The following is a 17,481-nucleotide window of genomic DNA, read 5'->3' on the forward strand; positions in this document are numbered from 1 at the left end:
AAGATACACTAATTAAGATTTTTTTTGCAATATGTCGATGAGTGTCAGCACCGTGGCTCAAAGTGCTCCGATGTTTTCCACCCTTAGAGTGTCAGGGTGGCTTCATGCTTTTGTCTTTCTCACCCCACCACCACTCTTAATCCCCCCCTGCCCACCCCCATCCCCCCACTACCCCGCTTAGCGTGTGGATCCAGCCCGACATCGCCAGAGACACATTACCTCTTCATCATCACAGCCGCAAGTCAACAGTGACTGAGTACCCAGACGCCCCTGGGTGGTGACTGAGTGCCTGACCTGCTCTGACTCAGAGCTGCTCTGCTGGTTCTAAGTAGTGTTTTAAGGGAGACACTGGGAATGTGAGTGCGGCTGGATGGCTGCAGCACAGAGAAGGAATGACACTTATTCTTTCCCCCCATGTGAGGAATAAATGACCTGCTGAGGAAACTAAAAAAAAAAAATCTTATGTGTGAGGAAGAGAAGTGTAAAGTGATGCATTCACTCTCAGGTGTTGCACTATTAAATCCACTATGTATTGTTATGCTGCTGCGTCTGAGTCATTCAAGTATCAAGGCACACAGTCACTCTCAGGAGATGCTCTCTTAATGTAGCAGAGGAGTGGATATACAGCCAAGAATTTAAACAGGGAAACAGGAGTACACTGTTTTCTATTTGTTCAACTCCATTAGGTTTAAAATATATTGTTTCACTGCACGTAAATCTTGCCCGTACCGCCCCCAAACCTCTCCTCCATTTCCCTGTAAGAGCATCACCTGTTTTGTTTTTGGACTGAAAGTGAGTGCAGCTCGTGCTCAATCATGCACTCCAACCAACAAGCAAGGTGCCACCGCATGTACATACTTTGAAGGGCAGAACCATGCAGAGCCATAAAGGCACCCAGAGTCCACCAGGATTCTGGGCACCTCAGGCCGGACGACTTACCAGTGAACCTCTCTTGTAGTGACTATACCATGTGCCTGGCGAGTCTTTCGGCCATTTTGCCATTTTGCTCTGTAAAATATAAAAGGCATTCAGGGAAGGGAAAAGGATTTGGGAAAAGTCGGGCTTACCAGTTTACCACGTTTGAATTCACTGAACCAGGAGCCGGGATTCTCCTTAACCCAGGATGTGAGCCTAGCCTGGGGGCATACATCAACAGAGAGGCAGAGGTGGAAAAAAACAGCATGGTTAAAGCAACAGATCTAACAGAAACACATCCCCTCTCCCCTGTTCCTCCTCTTGAGGAATATTCCAGGCCTGAAACAGTACTTAACTACACCAATCGGTCCTGGGCAGAAAATTTTAGCGAGCCATTATGCCATTTTGTAGAGTACAAACTGTAGCTGGCAGCTAATTGCTGCTGAAAAATTCATGAGTACACAGTGATTAATTAAGAAATGATCGCCTGCGAGGAGTTCTTATACTGCGGCCTCTATCCCTGCTGTTCAGTGTTAGCGCTGTGCAGCCATGGTGTACTGACTTTGTTATGCCATTAAAAGCTGTGAATTGGCCAACAGGGCACAGCTGCAATGATCTTCACTATGACAATGATGAATTTCACCATAATTAGATAGCAGGGTTTGATACGGAACTGTCATCAATAGCTTGATGCGCTAATGAATGATGTGCCGGAGATCACATATCACTGGGAGATGGCATACATTAGAGCCACGCTGCCTTGAAGGTGACCTTCAGTTGTTTTCGCAGGAGAGGAGGGGAGGAGGAAATATATATCCTTGCTACAACTTTTCTAGAACCCTTGATAGCATGTCAGGCTATGTGATTCTGTGCAATACGTGGGCTGTATAACTATGTGCCCTTGTAAAAAATAATGCCAACCTAAATGCATGTGGGAGCGTTTGCAGTCTTGTTCCAGAGATTGGCATCCCAGCCTTTTTTTTTTTTTTAACCCCCTGACACAAATGAGAGCAGCCCATCAGCAACACGCTATAAAAAGTCCGCTTCATTATTCCTAGCTAAAGCAAACTCCTTCTCCTCTGAGGCCTGGTGAGTGGGATCATTAAAGTGGCTGTAGCACTGTGCTATAACACAACCCCTGGCTTGTCATAGAAAGTGTTCCCAATGTTTCACCACTCTTGCTAGCTCTCCTCTCCTCGACACACTCTTGTATAACAAAGCAAAAGTCTTCTCAGCGCGCCAGTCACCTGCCAAAGGCTTATCAGGTAATAAAGTCCTGAATGGTCTTGCATCTAAAAATGGCACTGAAACAATACGGACCAGAATGAATGCATGTGCTTTCCTCCCTGCAGTTGCAAACTGTCAGAACTTAACTGAAGTTAAGGATGTTTGTCCGTAGTTTTTCAAAGGCACACATTAAAACACAAAACACAAGAACTGGTTCCTACATTCTGCAGAGATACGATTTTTTTCTTCAATACATAAATGCGTAAACTTTTATCTCTACTGTAAATAAATCTTTGTGTGGTCACAACCAAACACACACACATACACACACAAATTGAATATTGTGTCCTTGAAGGGTTTTAAATTGACACACTCACTCAAACACATTAACCTGACTTTGTGGGTTCCGTACTCTAAACAAGCGTTCTATCTTTGTAGGGTCACTTGCACTCACAAACTGGATCTCAAATCCTCGTGGGTATTTTAACAGACACCTACCATCACAAACACAGTTTTATATACTTTTGGGGGGGATTTTACCTTACACACATAGACTTGTTTTTCTGACTTTGTGGGGTCACACTTACAAGAACTTGTATCTTTGAGGGGTCACACACTTGCACATGCGTATTGTGTTTTATTGCTCTGAGGGGATTTCACATGGAGGCTAATTCAATGGGTACATGTGTAGGTACAATAGAGTAACTGTTGCAACTAGTGCTGTCTTGAGATGTCAAGTTATTCATACAGTATTCACAACCCCAGAAGAAATTATAAAAAGACAACCCCTCACTTATCTTGTGCATTCTGCTTACTTCACTGTCAATCAAAATCGAAAATCCTTCATGTTACTATTACTTCCAACCTCTCTGAAGGCTCAACCTCACCTGTGTGTTCATGAAAATGTTTGTGTATACATGGTCAGACATACCCCTTCAGACTTCTTGTCTGGGTAGATGCAGCTCTCTCCACCTGCTGTGAAGTTGCAGTAAACCTTGAAGGAGTCCCGAGAGCAGCCCTGGTTTGGATCGATCCAGTACTCACCTGAAGACATGAAGAGAGAAAACAGAAAGAGAGAGGGAGAGGGAGAAATTATGGTGCATCGATGATTTGACGTCTATAATGTCCTCCTCAAGGTCAAGGTAAGTACTTACAATGTATTGTTGAGCTTAGAGAGCATGTTTCTTTTGCATGTATCTGTGTTGTGTTGATATAAAATTCTGAAATCTTATACAGAGACAATGTTCTTTTTTCGTGCTAAAGGCAACCATGACATACGCTGTTGTTGTTGGTATGTATTTCAATTAATTCAGCATCAAAATCTTTATACCAACTAATTGTTTTCAGTCTAGATGAAACTGCAAACTATTTTCTTTTTTGATTGATTAACCACTTAGTCTGAAGACTGTCAAAAGCCTAAAATGATATCGATTTTTTTTCTTTCACTGCCAACTTAATAATTACATTATTATTATTATTATTATTATTATTATTGTGTCCCTCCTCTGTGACAAAATCACAGAGGAGGGACACAATGGCATTAAATCTCTCAGAACACTCAAAACACACAACATTTTAACTCAATATATTTTCACCAAAATGAAATCCCCCTTGGATTTGTTTTATTCTGTGTATCCTGGACCTTGTCATACACAATTTTAGGGTTTATACTATCTGCAGTGAGTGTGTGTTACAATGGTGTTTCTTAAACGAAGGCAAGTTGCAGCAACATACAACACAGTTCAAATTGGGCAAGGGCCAATTAACAACACAAGTGTATCACCCAGTTAAATTCGCACAACTGCCAAATCAGGGCAGTAACTAAAAACTCTAAAACCATTCACCTAATGCCTGGTTTCATACAAAGTGTAATACAAACCATCAGGGAAATCAGCGTGGCAGAGTTGCAGGTCCTTGCAGGTACGAGCCGGGTTGGCCTGTGTTCCCAGGGGGTGCTTCATCTGCTCGATCTCAAGCTTCAAGGAGTTTAGAGAGCCAAAGATTTCCTCCATGCCGTCGTCATAGTCCTTGTAGTTGGCATCCACGGCTGCTTCGTCCATCATCTGGCTGCCATCGATATTTCTTCGACTTCTGCCCTTCATGGAAGACTGGATGGGGAGCGGGTGGATCACATCTCCGGGAGGGCCCTGTTATGTGGAGATGAGAGATGGAAAGACAAACACAAATCAGGAATTAGGGTGGGAATCATGTAATTGTCTACAGAACTAAGAGGAAAATGTTTCATGCTAAGGATAAGATAAGAATATAATTTAAAAGTCTATGTAACTTACTGGAGGTCCAGGAGGTCCAGTTGTACCAGTCTCTCCCTTTGGTCCAGTTTGACCCTGAGCAGGACAAATAAAAAAAAAAACGTTATTACCTAAAACACAAATTACATTGTAAATGTTGTGATAAGTTCTTGTTTCTGTTTATTTGACCTTCAGTAACATTTGACCTTCTGTTCGGAAGTATAGCTTTCAGAGAAGCACTTACCGATGATCCTTTAGCTCCTTTGGGACCAGGAGGACCCTAAAGACACAACAAAGACCAAGCAATCAATACTGGCTCAGACATTACACACTAGTCAGTAACAACACATATTGATCAACGTCATCTTACGGGCAATCCAGGAGGACCGAGGGGACCAAGAGGACCTGTAGGACCAGCAATACCCTGAAGCAGGAAAATGAAAGGAGTGTGAATTTATCACTTGTTCGGTGAAGACAGAAGAAGCATTGTTTGTTTTTCATGCTACAGTATTGACGAAAGCCTCATTTTGGCTGTTCTAAATTTTATAAAAGACAAAGATTATCAATAACTTTCAGTAGGAGGATTATTGGCAGAAATAGCTCTGCTCTCCCACAACACTCACAGTCTGTCTTTGCGCTACAGAATAAAAAAAACAAAAACATGAGTGAGCACGTGTAGGCCTTTTCACGATGACTCCAATGGAGTTTGGTTTACTTACATTGTCACCCTTGGAACCATGTGATCCGGGAGGACCAGGAAGACCTCTGTCGCCCTTTTCTCCCTGTTCACCTGGGGGTCCGATGAGACCAATAAGACCTGGATGTCCCTGAGGGGAAGAGAGCAAGGCACAAACACATATATTATCAATACAGCACTCAATAATGCACCATTATAAACATTAGCTGTATAATACATCTATCTGGCAGGCCCTCTAATGTTTAGGGCAATGATTTGATGGCTTGAGGCAAACAACTGATCTAATCAATCTGTCAGTAAATAGAGCCATTAGTCTTCTTAAGCCCTGCACAAAAGCATTCATTGTGGTTTGATGCAGAAGTGACTTACCTTTTCTCCTTTGACACCAGAGTCTCCTTTCAAACCAGCTAAACCAATAGGACCCTGTGAGATGGATTTCAAGAAACCGTTGAATAAGAATTTATACTAGACCCTTACATCATGTGAAAGACCGCAACTTAAAGGCAGATTCCACTTACCATGGGTCCAGGAGGTCCATCAGGGCCTGAAGGACCTGGCAGACCTTGCTCTCCCTGCATGGATAAACAAAAAATTGTGTTTTTAATACCAGGACAGTCTATTAAAAGCCATTTATGTACACTTGCCTTTAAGCTGACTTAACAGACTACAGAACATAACTTGACTGTGATTAATTAGCGTAAATGGGAGAAACACTCTACTCACAACTGGGCCGGGGATACCCCTGAGACCTTCAGAACCGGGCTTGCCAGGTGATCCCTGAGGGCCGACAGGACCGGTCTTTCCTTGGGAACCTTCCAAGCCAGACTCTCCCTTTCAAACAAAACAGAAAAAACACGAACAAATTGGTTCCTTGCTAATTTTTTGCTCGCGACTTGAGACTGTTGGTTTCAAAGTGAGAAGAAAATCTGTATTTGTTGGATATGTTACCTTGGCTCCCTTCTCTCCTTGTCTTCCCTCAGGTCCTGCTACTCCATGGGGGCCCTGTTTAAAAGGAAGTAATGTCAGAGATTAATAGTGTAGATAAAAAGACAAGAATGTTTAACATTTTGTAAAACAAGGACAAGACTTACTCTCTTTCCTGGTGGTCCAGAGGGACCAGACTCTCCAGTGGGTCCAGGGGAACCCTAGTTCAAAAATCAAACAGTAGTCATTTTGTAATTTTAAATGGAAATTTATATGAATGAATTCACACTTAGAAATGACACAAAATGTTATGGTGAAGCAATAAGTAGTTTGTGACACTCACAGCTTGACCAGCCTCTCCATCATCTCCCTTATCACCAGCTGGACCGTCTAACCCCTGCATAAGAATTACACAGATTCTCAATTATGCATCAAACAAAAACGCCAAAGAATATAGTATCATAAATAATCTGTATGAAGCAATACATACAGCTGGACCGGGCTCTCCAGGGGGACCAGGGTCACCTGGGAAACCACTTGGGCCCTGAAAATCAATGAAAGTTGCATTACTTCTTTTTGCGGACTAGATTTAAAGTTCAAGGTCATTGCTTGTAGAGTTCCATTGATTTATAAGTCAAAGATGGAACAAAACTAACAGGGCTGCCTTTGGGACCGTCATCTCCAGCGGGACCCTTAGGGCCGGGAGGTCCAGCTGAACCAGCAGGGCCGGCTTCTCCCTTTTCTCCTCGCTCTCCTCTTGACCCCTGGAATAATAACATGTTTGTTTAGAGATGCTTATCAGCAATACTAGAAGATAACATGCGGAAAAATGCAAATTTTGAATTGTCATTATATGTTATAGTCATTGCACATTAACTCATTTGGAGTCCAGCTAATGACCACAGAATATTCATTCTTTCTTAGAACTTATTCATGTTAAAATGGAAGACAGTGTCTCAGATAACTTACTGGTGGGCCAACTTCTCCCTGAAGACCTGGTTCTCCTGTTTCACCAGCATCTCCCTGGAAAGAGAGAGGAAACGGGGTAGGGAGGGTTAGAGAGGCATACATTATCAGAAAGCTGATTTGTTGAGCCAACATGCTTCTAAAAATCCCATCATTTACAGCAGCCCTCACTGTCCCGGTGCCCTTGTCACCACCCAAATTGCGATAGAAAGAGATGACACAAGAGGTTTCAATCCATCAAGTGTGGGCAGATTGGGTGGCTGGAGCACTGGAGGGCGCTGACCTCACTGTTCTTCCTGGACCCTTCACATATATCTTGTCCTCTTCCTCATGCCTTATTGGACAGTTGCCCCTGTCGACTCACCTATACACTGGGCAGTGGGCACTATCGTTATTCACTGTCAAATAAGACAACAGTCCTCCCTGCTGAGGTTTGCAGCTGATGCAGTCTGCCATACTAGTTTCAGGGGAATTGTTTTGCCTGTGCAATGTTTTGAAGACCAGTAGTCAATCAATAGCACCAAATGACGAGCTGCGTGGTGATGTGTTATGATGAGCATATCCAGACTCTCTGTAGCATGAACAAAAAGCTCTGCATTGTAAGCTGCTGCTCTAAATTAGTGACTGGCTGCCTTCCAAACTCTCTCTTGTTGCCGTTGAGAAAGCCACTCTAAGCAGTTGGTACGCCTGTTTAAAAGCATGACTGATCCTTCTGTATTAGCAGCGTACTCCTCTGCTCTAAATGCAATGTTGCATCCGAGAAATTATGCACAGGCCCATGACAACCTGCTCATGTTCCCCCACAAGGGTATGCTGGGAAAAATCTGCTGAGACCGGGGAAAGCAAGAGCATGACAGACAGCTGCTCATCACAGAAATAAGAGGGGTGTGTTTGCAGAAAAAAAAAGCCTAAGCTCAGTTGCTTGTTGGCTCCCTGTGCCGGCTAATAAAGCGCTGGATCAGCTAAAGAGTGATTAAGGCCAAAAAAGCACTGTGTTTGTTTGCACCGTAGAAGGACAAGACATCCTATGGGAGATTACAAGGGAGCAAAAGGTGATTCTATTGACTGAACTAGATAAAGCAAATCACACTATCAATACGAGCAGAAAGCAATGAGAAGGTACCGAGCACTGCAGCTTGCTTGCTGCAAAAGCTACACAATGAAACAGCAGCAACAAATAAAAACAGGAGCTGATTTTAATAATGCATTTATCATCTTAGGATTGCGAGAAGAGTGCCTTTGAGTATTTATTTACACCCTCTGCACCAAGCAACAGCACTGTCGAGGATGGCAGCCTGTCCATTAGATGTGCTGTGCATCTGTTACTCTGCGACAGGAAAAAATGATCATGTCACATTTTAAAAGGGTATCATACTGTACAAATAGGCGCGGGAAATATTAACAGAGGCAAAAGCCTTGTAAAGAGGCATCATTCAGCATCTTTACCGCAGGGCAATCAAACAAACTGCAAGCACGCTGAATCTGCCAACCGGATAAAAAGTGTATCCCAACCTTTCTTACAGAGACATTTCAATGAAAGATATGCACTCGATCAGGTGCAGGAGTAGTCCGAGGTACATAATATTATGCCCCCTTAGGGACCTTTTTGGGGGTTTTCTGCCTCTGTGGACAAAATTGCAGAATCCTTAACTTTAAAACTTTACATCTTCAGATGTATTGTGCATCTGGAACAAAAAGCTGAAGCACAATAAATAAACTATAAATTGAAGGAACTCAAGTCAGCATGTGGAGTCGGCTTACATTATGCCCTGTTGTTTAACAGCAGTTCTTTAAGAGCTTTGACATGTTGTAATCATGTTTTAGGGGGACCATTTCTGTTGTATTAATATGCACAAAATTAATTTGGTGGACAATGATTTTAATGCTGTCACATTGCAAACTTGAACACACACAAAAAAAGTGACAGTAGATTTACTTAGTTTCTTGAAGTATACCTATGGAAATGATCAACTGTAAAGAGGCACAAAAGATTGGAACTGAAAGGAGTTTATGTGACTTTGTAGATTTCATTCATAATGAGGATCGAAATTCAGCATAAAAAATCATCTGATTGGTATTTGGCTGCATGAACTGCGTAAAGACAACCTCACCTACACAACAGTGCCCAGCACATTGCTGAAGAGTGTTTTACCTTTTCTCCAACAGCACCTGGGTTTCCAATACCACCAGGAGGTCCCTGAGAGCCATCAGCTCCTGGGGGTCCTGAGGGGCCTCTAGGGCCAGGGGGACCAGGTGGACCCTAGATAGAAGAGAGAATACAGTCTCATTAGACAAGAAATGTCTCCTGCAAACCGCTATTCACATCTTTAAAGCCCTTATTTAAAGTATAAAATAGTATCAAGCTCTTACCATTTGACCGACATCTCCAGTTTCACCTTTCTCACCAGGAGGTCCAGGCAAACCCTAAGGAGTGTGCAGACGATTAAATCATACTATAGAATAGAATAGAATAGAATTACTTTATTGATCCCAAACTGGGAAATTGTGGGTAAATACTGTCCCCGTGTTTTTGCAGATCGCACCTGCAGCCCAACTGGGCCTGGGGGTCCAGGGAATCCTCTAGATCCTTCATCTCCCTTCTGGCCAAACAGACCCTGCTGCCCTCTGGGACCAGGCTCACCATCTGCACCCTGTATCAGTCACAACCAGGAGAAAAAAATAGTTGATGATTCTTTTGGTTCAATATGTACATTAGATAAGGCATGTTATGACGTAATCAACAAATGCAAACTAGAGACGTACAGCAGGACCAGGTGCTCCAACGGGGCCTTGAGGACCAGTGGGACCAGGTGGACCCTATTGAGGAGAAGGAAAAACAAAAAGATGATCAACAAGCTTATCCTTTGCTTAAATGAACTTTAAAACTCATAAATCCAGAATAAAATATGACCTGCCGTAAGATCTCAGGCATCATAAGCACACCATTTAAGTGTTAAGAACTTACATGCTCTCCTTTGTCACCCTTGCCTCCTTTCTGTCCTGGCTCTCCAAGCTCTCCCTGGGAAACAAAGACAAACACAATTTAAGACATGCAGAAAAAAATAAGAAATGAATAATATTTAAAACAAATATATAATACCCCAGAGAAAAGACCCTGACATATTAAAAGTAGATTACATTCTAAACTAAATCATATCACTTCTTTTCAGAAGACACTTTTATAGAGGTCTGCCCATTAGTATTTCAATTACATCCCTCCTTTTCTGACAAACGATGACAAAGATAATTCACTTCTAAAGCAAGTGGGGCTCATGATGAGTCACTGGCGCTACTAGCCGCCCAAACAGAATAGATAATAAGTCCCCATCTCAGCCTGTTTGCACCATCATTCCCACAGTGAGGAACCTTACACCTTTTATTTCAAAGGGTGCACAGGCTGTGGGAATTTAGATAAATAATGCTAATAACTGCCAGAGGCATTTACTATTTGGTTTGAGTCAGACAAAGCTCTTTTGTGAGGCAGTATCAGTGTCTTAAATAAAGGCCTGGGGTTGTTCTCTTTTCCGTGGACGAGACTAATAATAAGAAAGAGTTTGAATGTGTGTAAACATTGGCTTTTTATCGACATGGCATATACCCCTTCTGTATTCACCAGGTCCGCCTGCATTGCAGGGAACATTGTAAGGCCAGTTAAGGAGTGAGGCATTCTTCAAAGCATGAGGGATTATCCTTTGAGTATATTTGTAGCTGATCCTTCTGCAAATGTTTTCAGATTGGATGAGGAGTTGCTCCCACCTCAGAATACTAAAGGGTCACTTTCACACATTCTCTCACTGTCACAAAGTACCTTCTTCTTCTCCTCCGCCTGTTTGTGCGGAAGAGTACAAAGCTGAAACAAGGTAGGTTCACCTTTTAAAGATCTGTTGATCGATGCAAACTCTGTCAGACAAATTCCCCTCTGAGCGTTTAAGGTCACAGGGAGAGAGAGTCGAGGATATCTGCCTCAGATCTCTTCTGTAAAGTTTAGTGTCTTTGTAAGGTGGTTAAGTGTGCATGTTCTGTATAATGGCATGTGTTTGTGTTATGCAGAGAGCTTAATGATTGAAAATTTCAATGTAGATTTAAGAATTTAATTATATTTCTCTTTGCTTTATCAAGAAAATAGCAAATCACCTTGTCACCGTCCTCTCCAGGTGGTCCAGGAGGTCCTCCAGGTCCTGGCAGACCCACAGGTCCCTGAATACCGTCTCTACCAGCTGGGCCTTGGGGTCCTTTCTCTCCCTATTTTTTTGACCAAAATACAACACCAGAATGTCAACAATGCTCTATCTATTTACAATTTTCTCAATTTGAACAACTTTCTCTGAAATCTGATGGCCTTACCGGTCCACCTTTCTCTCCAGCAGGACCTGGGGGTCCCTGAGGGCCGGGGCGACCAGGGAGACCTGTGGGCCCGGCTGGGCCAGCAGGACCACGTTCACCAGGAGAACCCTACACGACATTGAAATGAATCAATGACAATCAAATCTGACAAGAAAATACTAAAGAGATCAAGTATTAAACACTGAAATAGAATTTGAAAATCAAGCTTATCAAAAATATAATGTAAAAGCTTTTAACAACTAAGGGTGGGACCTTTACTATAAAAAAAAACAATTTCCAGAGATGGAGAAAGAAAACAGAATGTAAGAGTGAGAAAATAAAAGTGACAGTCTGATGATACGGATGCAGTAAATTGTACTCACAGCAGGGCCAGGTGGGCCGTGAGGACCCTCATTCCCTTTCAGACCGTGAGCCCCCTGCAGTAGAGAAAAAAATGAAGGCTTTAGAAAACAAACACATCTGTTGGAGAAGCACACTTTCTGCCTTACACTGGACTCGCTATCTTCAAACAGGCTCAGCATGAGGTGGAAAACCTCCTATAGTTCCCAAAGTTGAGGCTGGGAGCAGATGAGGATAGTTATTTAACAAAAAACTGCTTCAAATGTCCTTTACATAACAAATGAACAGGTGTACAGCATAATTCATGCATCCTAGAGTTAAACAAAAAGCCATTTCTGCCTTCCTTCAAAGTATGCGGAAGAAAAACAACGTGAATTGCATAAGAACCAGAACACGACTTTGTCAAGTTGGAATAAAACATTAAAAATTTAAAAAATCAACAGCCTGGAGCACACTGTTCCTGTTCTGAAGCCCACTCGGGGATCTGATATCATGTCTGACTCTTGAAGTTCACCACAGTTGATTTAATTGCCCAGAACTATTATGCAATAAGCAAGCTGTGAGAGATATTGAATTTGTGTGATGCTATTGTACTGAGCAGAAGGCAATTCTTACCACAGGGCCAGGCAGTCCTCTCTCACCAGGGAAACCTCTTGGCCCAGGTGGACCATCTTTACCTGCTGGGCCAGCGGGACCGGGGTCACCCTATTGGTCAAAGCAAATTACCATTGATCATATGAATACAGCGTATGACTTTGTGTCAATGTATTTCCCAAATACACGTAAGTGAAATCTTCCTATAAAACACAAATTCTGGATTGGAAGGTGAAAAACTAGAGTTATTACACATTGTATTACGCTAATAGGGGGCTAAATGAATGGCATTTTAAATTAAGCACCTTAGCTCCTTCTTTCCCTGCAGCTCCAGGTAGACCCTGTTCTCCAGGTGGGCCTGGGGGTCCAGGGTGGCCTCGATCTCCCATTGGTCCAGTCTCACCTGTTGGTCCCTACAATCGCAAAAGAGAGAAAAGGCAACAATAAAATCACAACACCGCATTATTCCAAGTTGCAGAGGAGGTGTGAAGACACGAAACTACATCGGAGGAACACTGTGAGCAGAATCAGCAATTTGATACAAAGAAGATGTTAAAATTTCTCCAGCTTTTGCAAAACATGGCGCAGAGAGGCTGAGCATTTGCTGTGTGGGAGGCTTACTAGTCATTAAGGCCACATACAGCTCTGCTATCATCAGTGCTCTCAGCTGGCATTAGCACAGCGGCTGGGAGGGAATGTCTGTTAAACGACTATGCATAATGGATGAAGAGCCCACTGCTAATATGAAAGAGTATAAACAACACTTAAGTCATGGCTCGTGATATAGGTACAAGGATAAATCCATTTTTTCGCTTGGAAACAAAATGATGGGAGTGCTCTTATCCTATGTCTTATCTTTGTAAAGGAAACCATAACTAATTATACACACATTATAAGTGAGCAACAGTGCAAGATGGTCCATGACTGTGACTCACCTGAGGTCCAACAACACCAGGAGGGCCAGGTGGTCCAGTCTTTCCTTGGAAACCCTGTGAATAACAGAAGAAAAAAAACCTTTACTGTCGTACAAATTATTCTGTGGAATACGGTTAAGGAGCTGAGTAATCGGACTCATCTACTCACAGTCTCTCCTCTCTGTCCAGGGTGTCCAGGCAGTCCGTCTTTCCCTGCAGGGCCCTGAGAAATTCATAGAAATTCAAGAATTTAGGTGGACAGAATAATAAAGGACAACCACCGGCTTATATATAGACACCGAGATAAAACTTACAGGAGGGCCTTTTGGTCCTGGGAAACCTGTTGGTCCCTGAGGCCCTGGAAGACCCTGAAACAAACAACAAATGAATCCCGGTCAATTACCTCTGCAAACAAAACATGTGAAGAGAAAATAAAAGACTTCGTAACAACGTGATGGCACATACCCTCTCACCAGGAGGTCCAGGTGGGCCGTCATTTCCTGAGTTACCCTGGAGAGACAAAAAAAGGGAGTTAATGGTGTCCTTTTAAGATGAAATACTCAAGAGAAACTGGTGTATAATGTAGTATAATTTCCATACCTTAGGTCCGGCTTTCCCTGTTGGTCCTCTTGGTCCTCTCTCTCCTCTTGGGCCCTTAAAAAAAAAGATTACAATGCTAGAAAATGTCTAAAGAGATATTTGTGACCTAAAATATGTCTCGATCCACAGTTAAATGTGTGGGAGTTTCCCCTAAGCATGCTCGGTGTTGATGCTTCAGTTCCACTCAGGTGCCAAGCTGGCCATCTGTACATGAGCACGAGTCTGCTGAGTAAGACTTACAGTTGGTCCTCTCTGTCCGCGTGGGCCAGGCTTTCCCGCTGTTCCCTGTGGACACGAAGGACACACACAATGATCAAAGAGGTGGCATGATTAAGAGGCTGCATCCTCCACAAGAATGAATCTAATGCCAGTAGACAGCAACATTTGCAAACACGTTTCAACAGAGCATCTTTCATCATTAATTAGGAATAACCTGTTTTGAGAAACAACAATCAGCATTTAGCAGAACTCTTTTTTTTTTTTACCTCAGAATTGGACATTTTAATAAACAATAATGCACCATTTCATGTTTTTAAAGCAATATTATGAATTCAGTGGTTGCATACAAATTTACTGAAGAAAACAATTATATCCTTTGTTAGGTCATTAAGTTTCAAACAATTGCTTCAAAACTATGTTAATGGCACTTCTTCTCCTGTCCTGCCGGGGAGCTTGGCTCGCATAAACTTCACAAATGTTTTGTGAAGATGAAAAGCTTTATTTGCCCTGCTCCATTCGCGGTGGAAAACCATTACTCTTGCAGCCAACCTAATGGCCCATTCCTTAAACAAAGAAAATGAAACATCGCCCAAGTACCACAAAGTGATAAACAACGCTCCCGATTTCAAAATGAGTTGTGTTAGTAGTAACAAAGACGAAATGCAATCGTCATTCTGTCCTTGGTGAGAATCTTTTGTTTTCGAGCCATGTGACTTTCTCCAGGTTGATAAATCCGAAGCCCATCTCCCGCTTACTACTATTGATTCAACTCCTGTCAGAACGAGCGGAATAATAAGAAGTCTTTCTGACTTACCCGAGTTCCCTTCTCTCCGTTGGCGCCAGGGAAACCTTGGAAACCCTGAGATCCCTGTGTGTGACAAACAAGGCAATTAATCATTCGAGTGACAAACTTTAAATATGATATCCCTTGTTTATTCCCCGAGATACCACCTAGCATACTGAATGCAACAGGGGAATTGAGTGTGCCATAAATAAAAGCAGCGTTTTATTGTTGTCATATCAGGAGCTGAGGCCTGACGCCAAACTGCATATTCAAATCCCCTTCGCTCTTTGATCAGGGAGCTTCAAGCCTGTCCAGCTGTCAGACTGTGGCTTTGTATCAGAGAGGCTAAAGGACGAGGCATCAATAAAGACTTCAGTGAATCAGCCTTTACATGCAGATATCTTAATTTTTCATTCTCTTTGAATAACAAGCATATCTGTCGTGAGACTCGTGACATACCCGTATATCTATGAGTGCATGTGTGTGTGGTCGTGTGTGTAATTACCTTTGGTCCTTGTCTTCCTGGGTATCCTGGCAATCCGGGAACACCAAGTTTGCCCTGTGAATGACAGAAGCCACATTTGACTTAATGGTTATATTTTTATTCCAGCAATTTATATTTTACTTCAAAAGTTGGAGGAATGATTGGGGCGCCTGTAGCCTAGTGATTAGTGCATGCTCCCCAATGTGGGAATGATTAAAGACAAATTTAAAGACACAATGTTCAAACAAATAGATGCTAAATTGTCGTGGGTGTTGCCACCTTTTATGTTTTCATGTATTTAAGTTATGTTTCATGGCTGTCGTCTTCAAATAGGCAGCCCAGGTTTGAATGCCTTTGGCTCCTTTTCCGCATGTCATGTCCCACTCTCTCTCTCTCCCTGATTACTCTATCCACTGTCCTGTCTCTCCAACAAAGACATAAAAAGGCCAAAAAACACATCTATAAAAAAAAAAACTATTCTTTCCCATGTATAGAACAAAATCCGCAGAGCGATAAGATGTACTGATTTTCCCCACAGGGGCAATCAAAATCCTCAAAAACTAAAAGTTCCTCTCAAGAGCTGTAATGTGAAACAAGCTGGCCTCATTGGGCTCACGTGTTACTCCATTTTTACTGTGGTGACATACAGAAAAATAGAATGATCCTTTTTTTCTAGCTGTTGAACTCCATTAAAGTATGGGCATGCAGTAGCTGAACACAGCAGTGATTATAAGAAGCAGCTCAGTGTTTGAATATTAAAATGTTGGCTGCTGTGCGGACTCTAATCAAAAATGACGACTCAGCTGTTGCACTACGAACACAGTCCAAATGCACTGCGTTTGCTATGGAACATGGTCCCAATCTTTACCTCCAAGTCTTACTAATGACTTGCCATCCCATTGTGCATGTTCTCAGTGTTACTCAACATCTGCTGAATCAATTTTTTAGGCTTTAATGAAAGCCCATTAAGAGGCTGCATCGACTAGGAAAGGATGTCTTTCTTTCCAACAGAAATTGCTTTTTGCTGTGTTGTTAGCAACAGCCTACCCAGAGCTCAATCTAACAATAGGGAATGTGTAGACCGGAATCCATTCAATGCTTGTCGTAGATTCAAGGGCAGCAGCTATGAAAAATCGGATGCTGTGCATAAGAGAACTATCAGACAAAACCATTTTCCTTATTACAAACCTGATGAACCATAATCCTAGATCAATCGTGACCAACAACCTTTTTTCTTTTCTATCAGCCAGTTTAATAATGAGGGCAGAGGATGCAGTATTAGTGGGGTATCAGTGTTCAGGTAAACTTAAAAAAAAGACCTTACCTTCTCACCACTTGGGCCAAGAGGACCAGAATCTCCTGGAAGACCTGAGCGACCCTTTGGTCCCTCTGGGCCATCTTCACCTCTGGGTCCAGCTGATCCAAGCTCTCCCTAAAAAGCACATAAAGCATATTTGACATATTATGCCACATTCACTGAGAGCATTAGGAACAAAGACATCCAGAAAACATGGTGCTTGTCTCCTACACGGGCGGGGCATTGGCAAAACCCATGTGACACAGATACAGGAACGGACTCTGCGAGTCTTGTTGTTTTGAACGATCTCTGACAACAGCTTTAATGTTAAGACAGCGTAAACACCAGTTAGAAGTCTTCTGCATTGGGCTGGTAAATTTCCTGTATTGTTATATTTTATGTACACTGCCATGGCGTGTCGATCAGCAAAAAGCAGGAAACATGCATAAAACTGAAACCACATAACAGAAACATGACTCCATAATATCACCAGCAGTTGAAAACGTTAAACTCAACTCAATTCAATTTTTTCTCAAAAGGCTTCTGACAAATCAAACAGAGTCAGTCATGATTATATATATATATATATTTTCTGCTAAATCCCATTAAGTTTTTGACACATGAAACTCTCCACTTTTTTTTGTGCATGCATCTCTCATTGGTTTGAGTTTGGCGAAACCCTAATACCGAGACAATTTGTGTGCAATCAGAATGAATTATATTGAAATCAGAATCTGGCTACAGCTCTGGGATCAGCTGCTTTGTTCTGAGCAAATATAGTCTTTTATAATTGTTCCTCTGAACCGATAATCCCCAGGGATCTGTTTTGTCTTTTACCTTTACTTGTTTCTTTTTTAATCTTGTATTTTAAATATAAGATTAACATGCTTATGATTTGAGTTTTCATTGAGGGACATTACAAGTTGTC

General features: G+C 42.3%; 1 protein-coding gene across 4 annotated transcripts in view; it reads right to left on the reverse strand.

The window, feature by feature from the left end:
• col5a1 (procollagen, type V, alpha 1) overlaps nt 1–17,481 on the reverse strand; it is a 78,675-nt gene that overhangs the window by 4,298 nt on the left and 56,896 nt on the right. For 3 of the 4 annotated variants that reach the window (XM_061060794.1, XM_061060793.1, XM_061060791.1), the window contains 35 exons: nt 16,581–16,688; nt 15,278–15,331; nt 14,803–14,856; nt 14,010–14,054; nt 13,770–13,823; nt 13,635–13,679; nt 13,484–13,537; nt 13,339–13,392; nt 13,191–13,244; nt 12,561–12,668; nt 12,277–12,366; nt 11,685–11,738; nt 11,323–11,430; nt 11,113–11,220; nt 9,944–9,997; nt 9,742–9,795; nt 9,522–9,629; nt 9,349–9,402; nt 9,131–9,238; nt 6,982–7,035; nt 6,669–6,776; nt 6,503–6,556; nt 6,356–6,409; nt 6,180–6,233; nt 6,037–6,090; nt 5,812–5,919; nt 5,607–5,660; nt 5,458–5,511; nt 5,111–5,218; nt 4,762–4,815; nt 4,636–4,671; nt 4,434–4,487; nt 4,022–4,289; nt 3,074–3,186; nt 1,068–1,136 (listed from right to left, as the gene is read on the reverse strand). In XM_061060794.1, coding sequence (XP_060916777.1) covers nt 1,068–1,136; nt 3,074–3,186; nt 4,022–4,289; nt 4,434–4,487; nt 4,636–4,671; nt 4,762–4,815; nt 5,111–5,218; nt 5,458–5,511; nt 5,607–5,660; nt 5,812–5,919; nt 6,037–6,090; nt 6,180–6,233; nt 6,356–6,409; nt 6,503–6,556; nt 6,669–6,776; nt 6,982–7,035; nt 9,131–9,238; nt 9,349–9,402; nt 9,522–9,629; nt 9,742–9,795; nt 9,944–9,997; nt 11,113–11,220; nt 11,323–11,430; nt 11,685–11,738; nt 12,277–12,366; nt 12,561–12,668; nt 13,191–13,244; nt 13,339–13,392; nt 13,484–13,537; nt 13,635–13,679; nt 13,770–13,823; nt 14,010–14,054; nt 14,803–14,856; nt 15,278–15,331; nt 16,581–16,688 — 2,664 coding nt within the window. Of the gene's footprint in view, nt 1–939; nt 1,009–1,067; nt 1,137–3,073; nt 3,187–4,021; nt 4,290–4,433; nt 4,488–4,635; nt 4,672–4,761; nt 4,816–5,110; nt 5,219–5,457; nt 5,512–5,606; nt 5,661–5,811; nt 5,920–6,036; nt 6,091–6,179; nt 6,234–6,355; nt 6,410–6,502; nt 6,557–6,668; nt 6,777–6,981; nt 7,036–9,130; nt 9,239–9,348; nt 9,403–9,521; nt 9,630–9,741; nt 9,796–9,943; nt 9,998–11,112; nt 11,221–11,322; nt 11,431–11,684; nt 11,739–12,276; nt 12,367–12,560; nt 12,669–13,190; nt 13,245–13,338; nt 13,393–13,483; nt 13,538–13,634; nt 13,680–13,769; nt 13,824–14,009; nt 14,055–14,802; nt 14,857–15,277; nt 15,332–16,580; nt 16,689–17,481 lie in introns of all 4 variants that reach the window. The other variant, XM_061060792.1, reaches the window with a different exon arrangement.

Source organism: Labrus mixtus, chromosome 17 (assembly GCF_963584025.1).
Source record: "Labrus mixtus chromosome 17, fLabMix1.1, whole genome shotgun sequence".
NCBI lineage: Eukaryota > Metazoa > Chordata > Actinopteri > Labriformes > Labridae > Labrus > Labrus mixtus.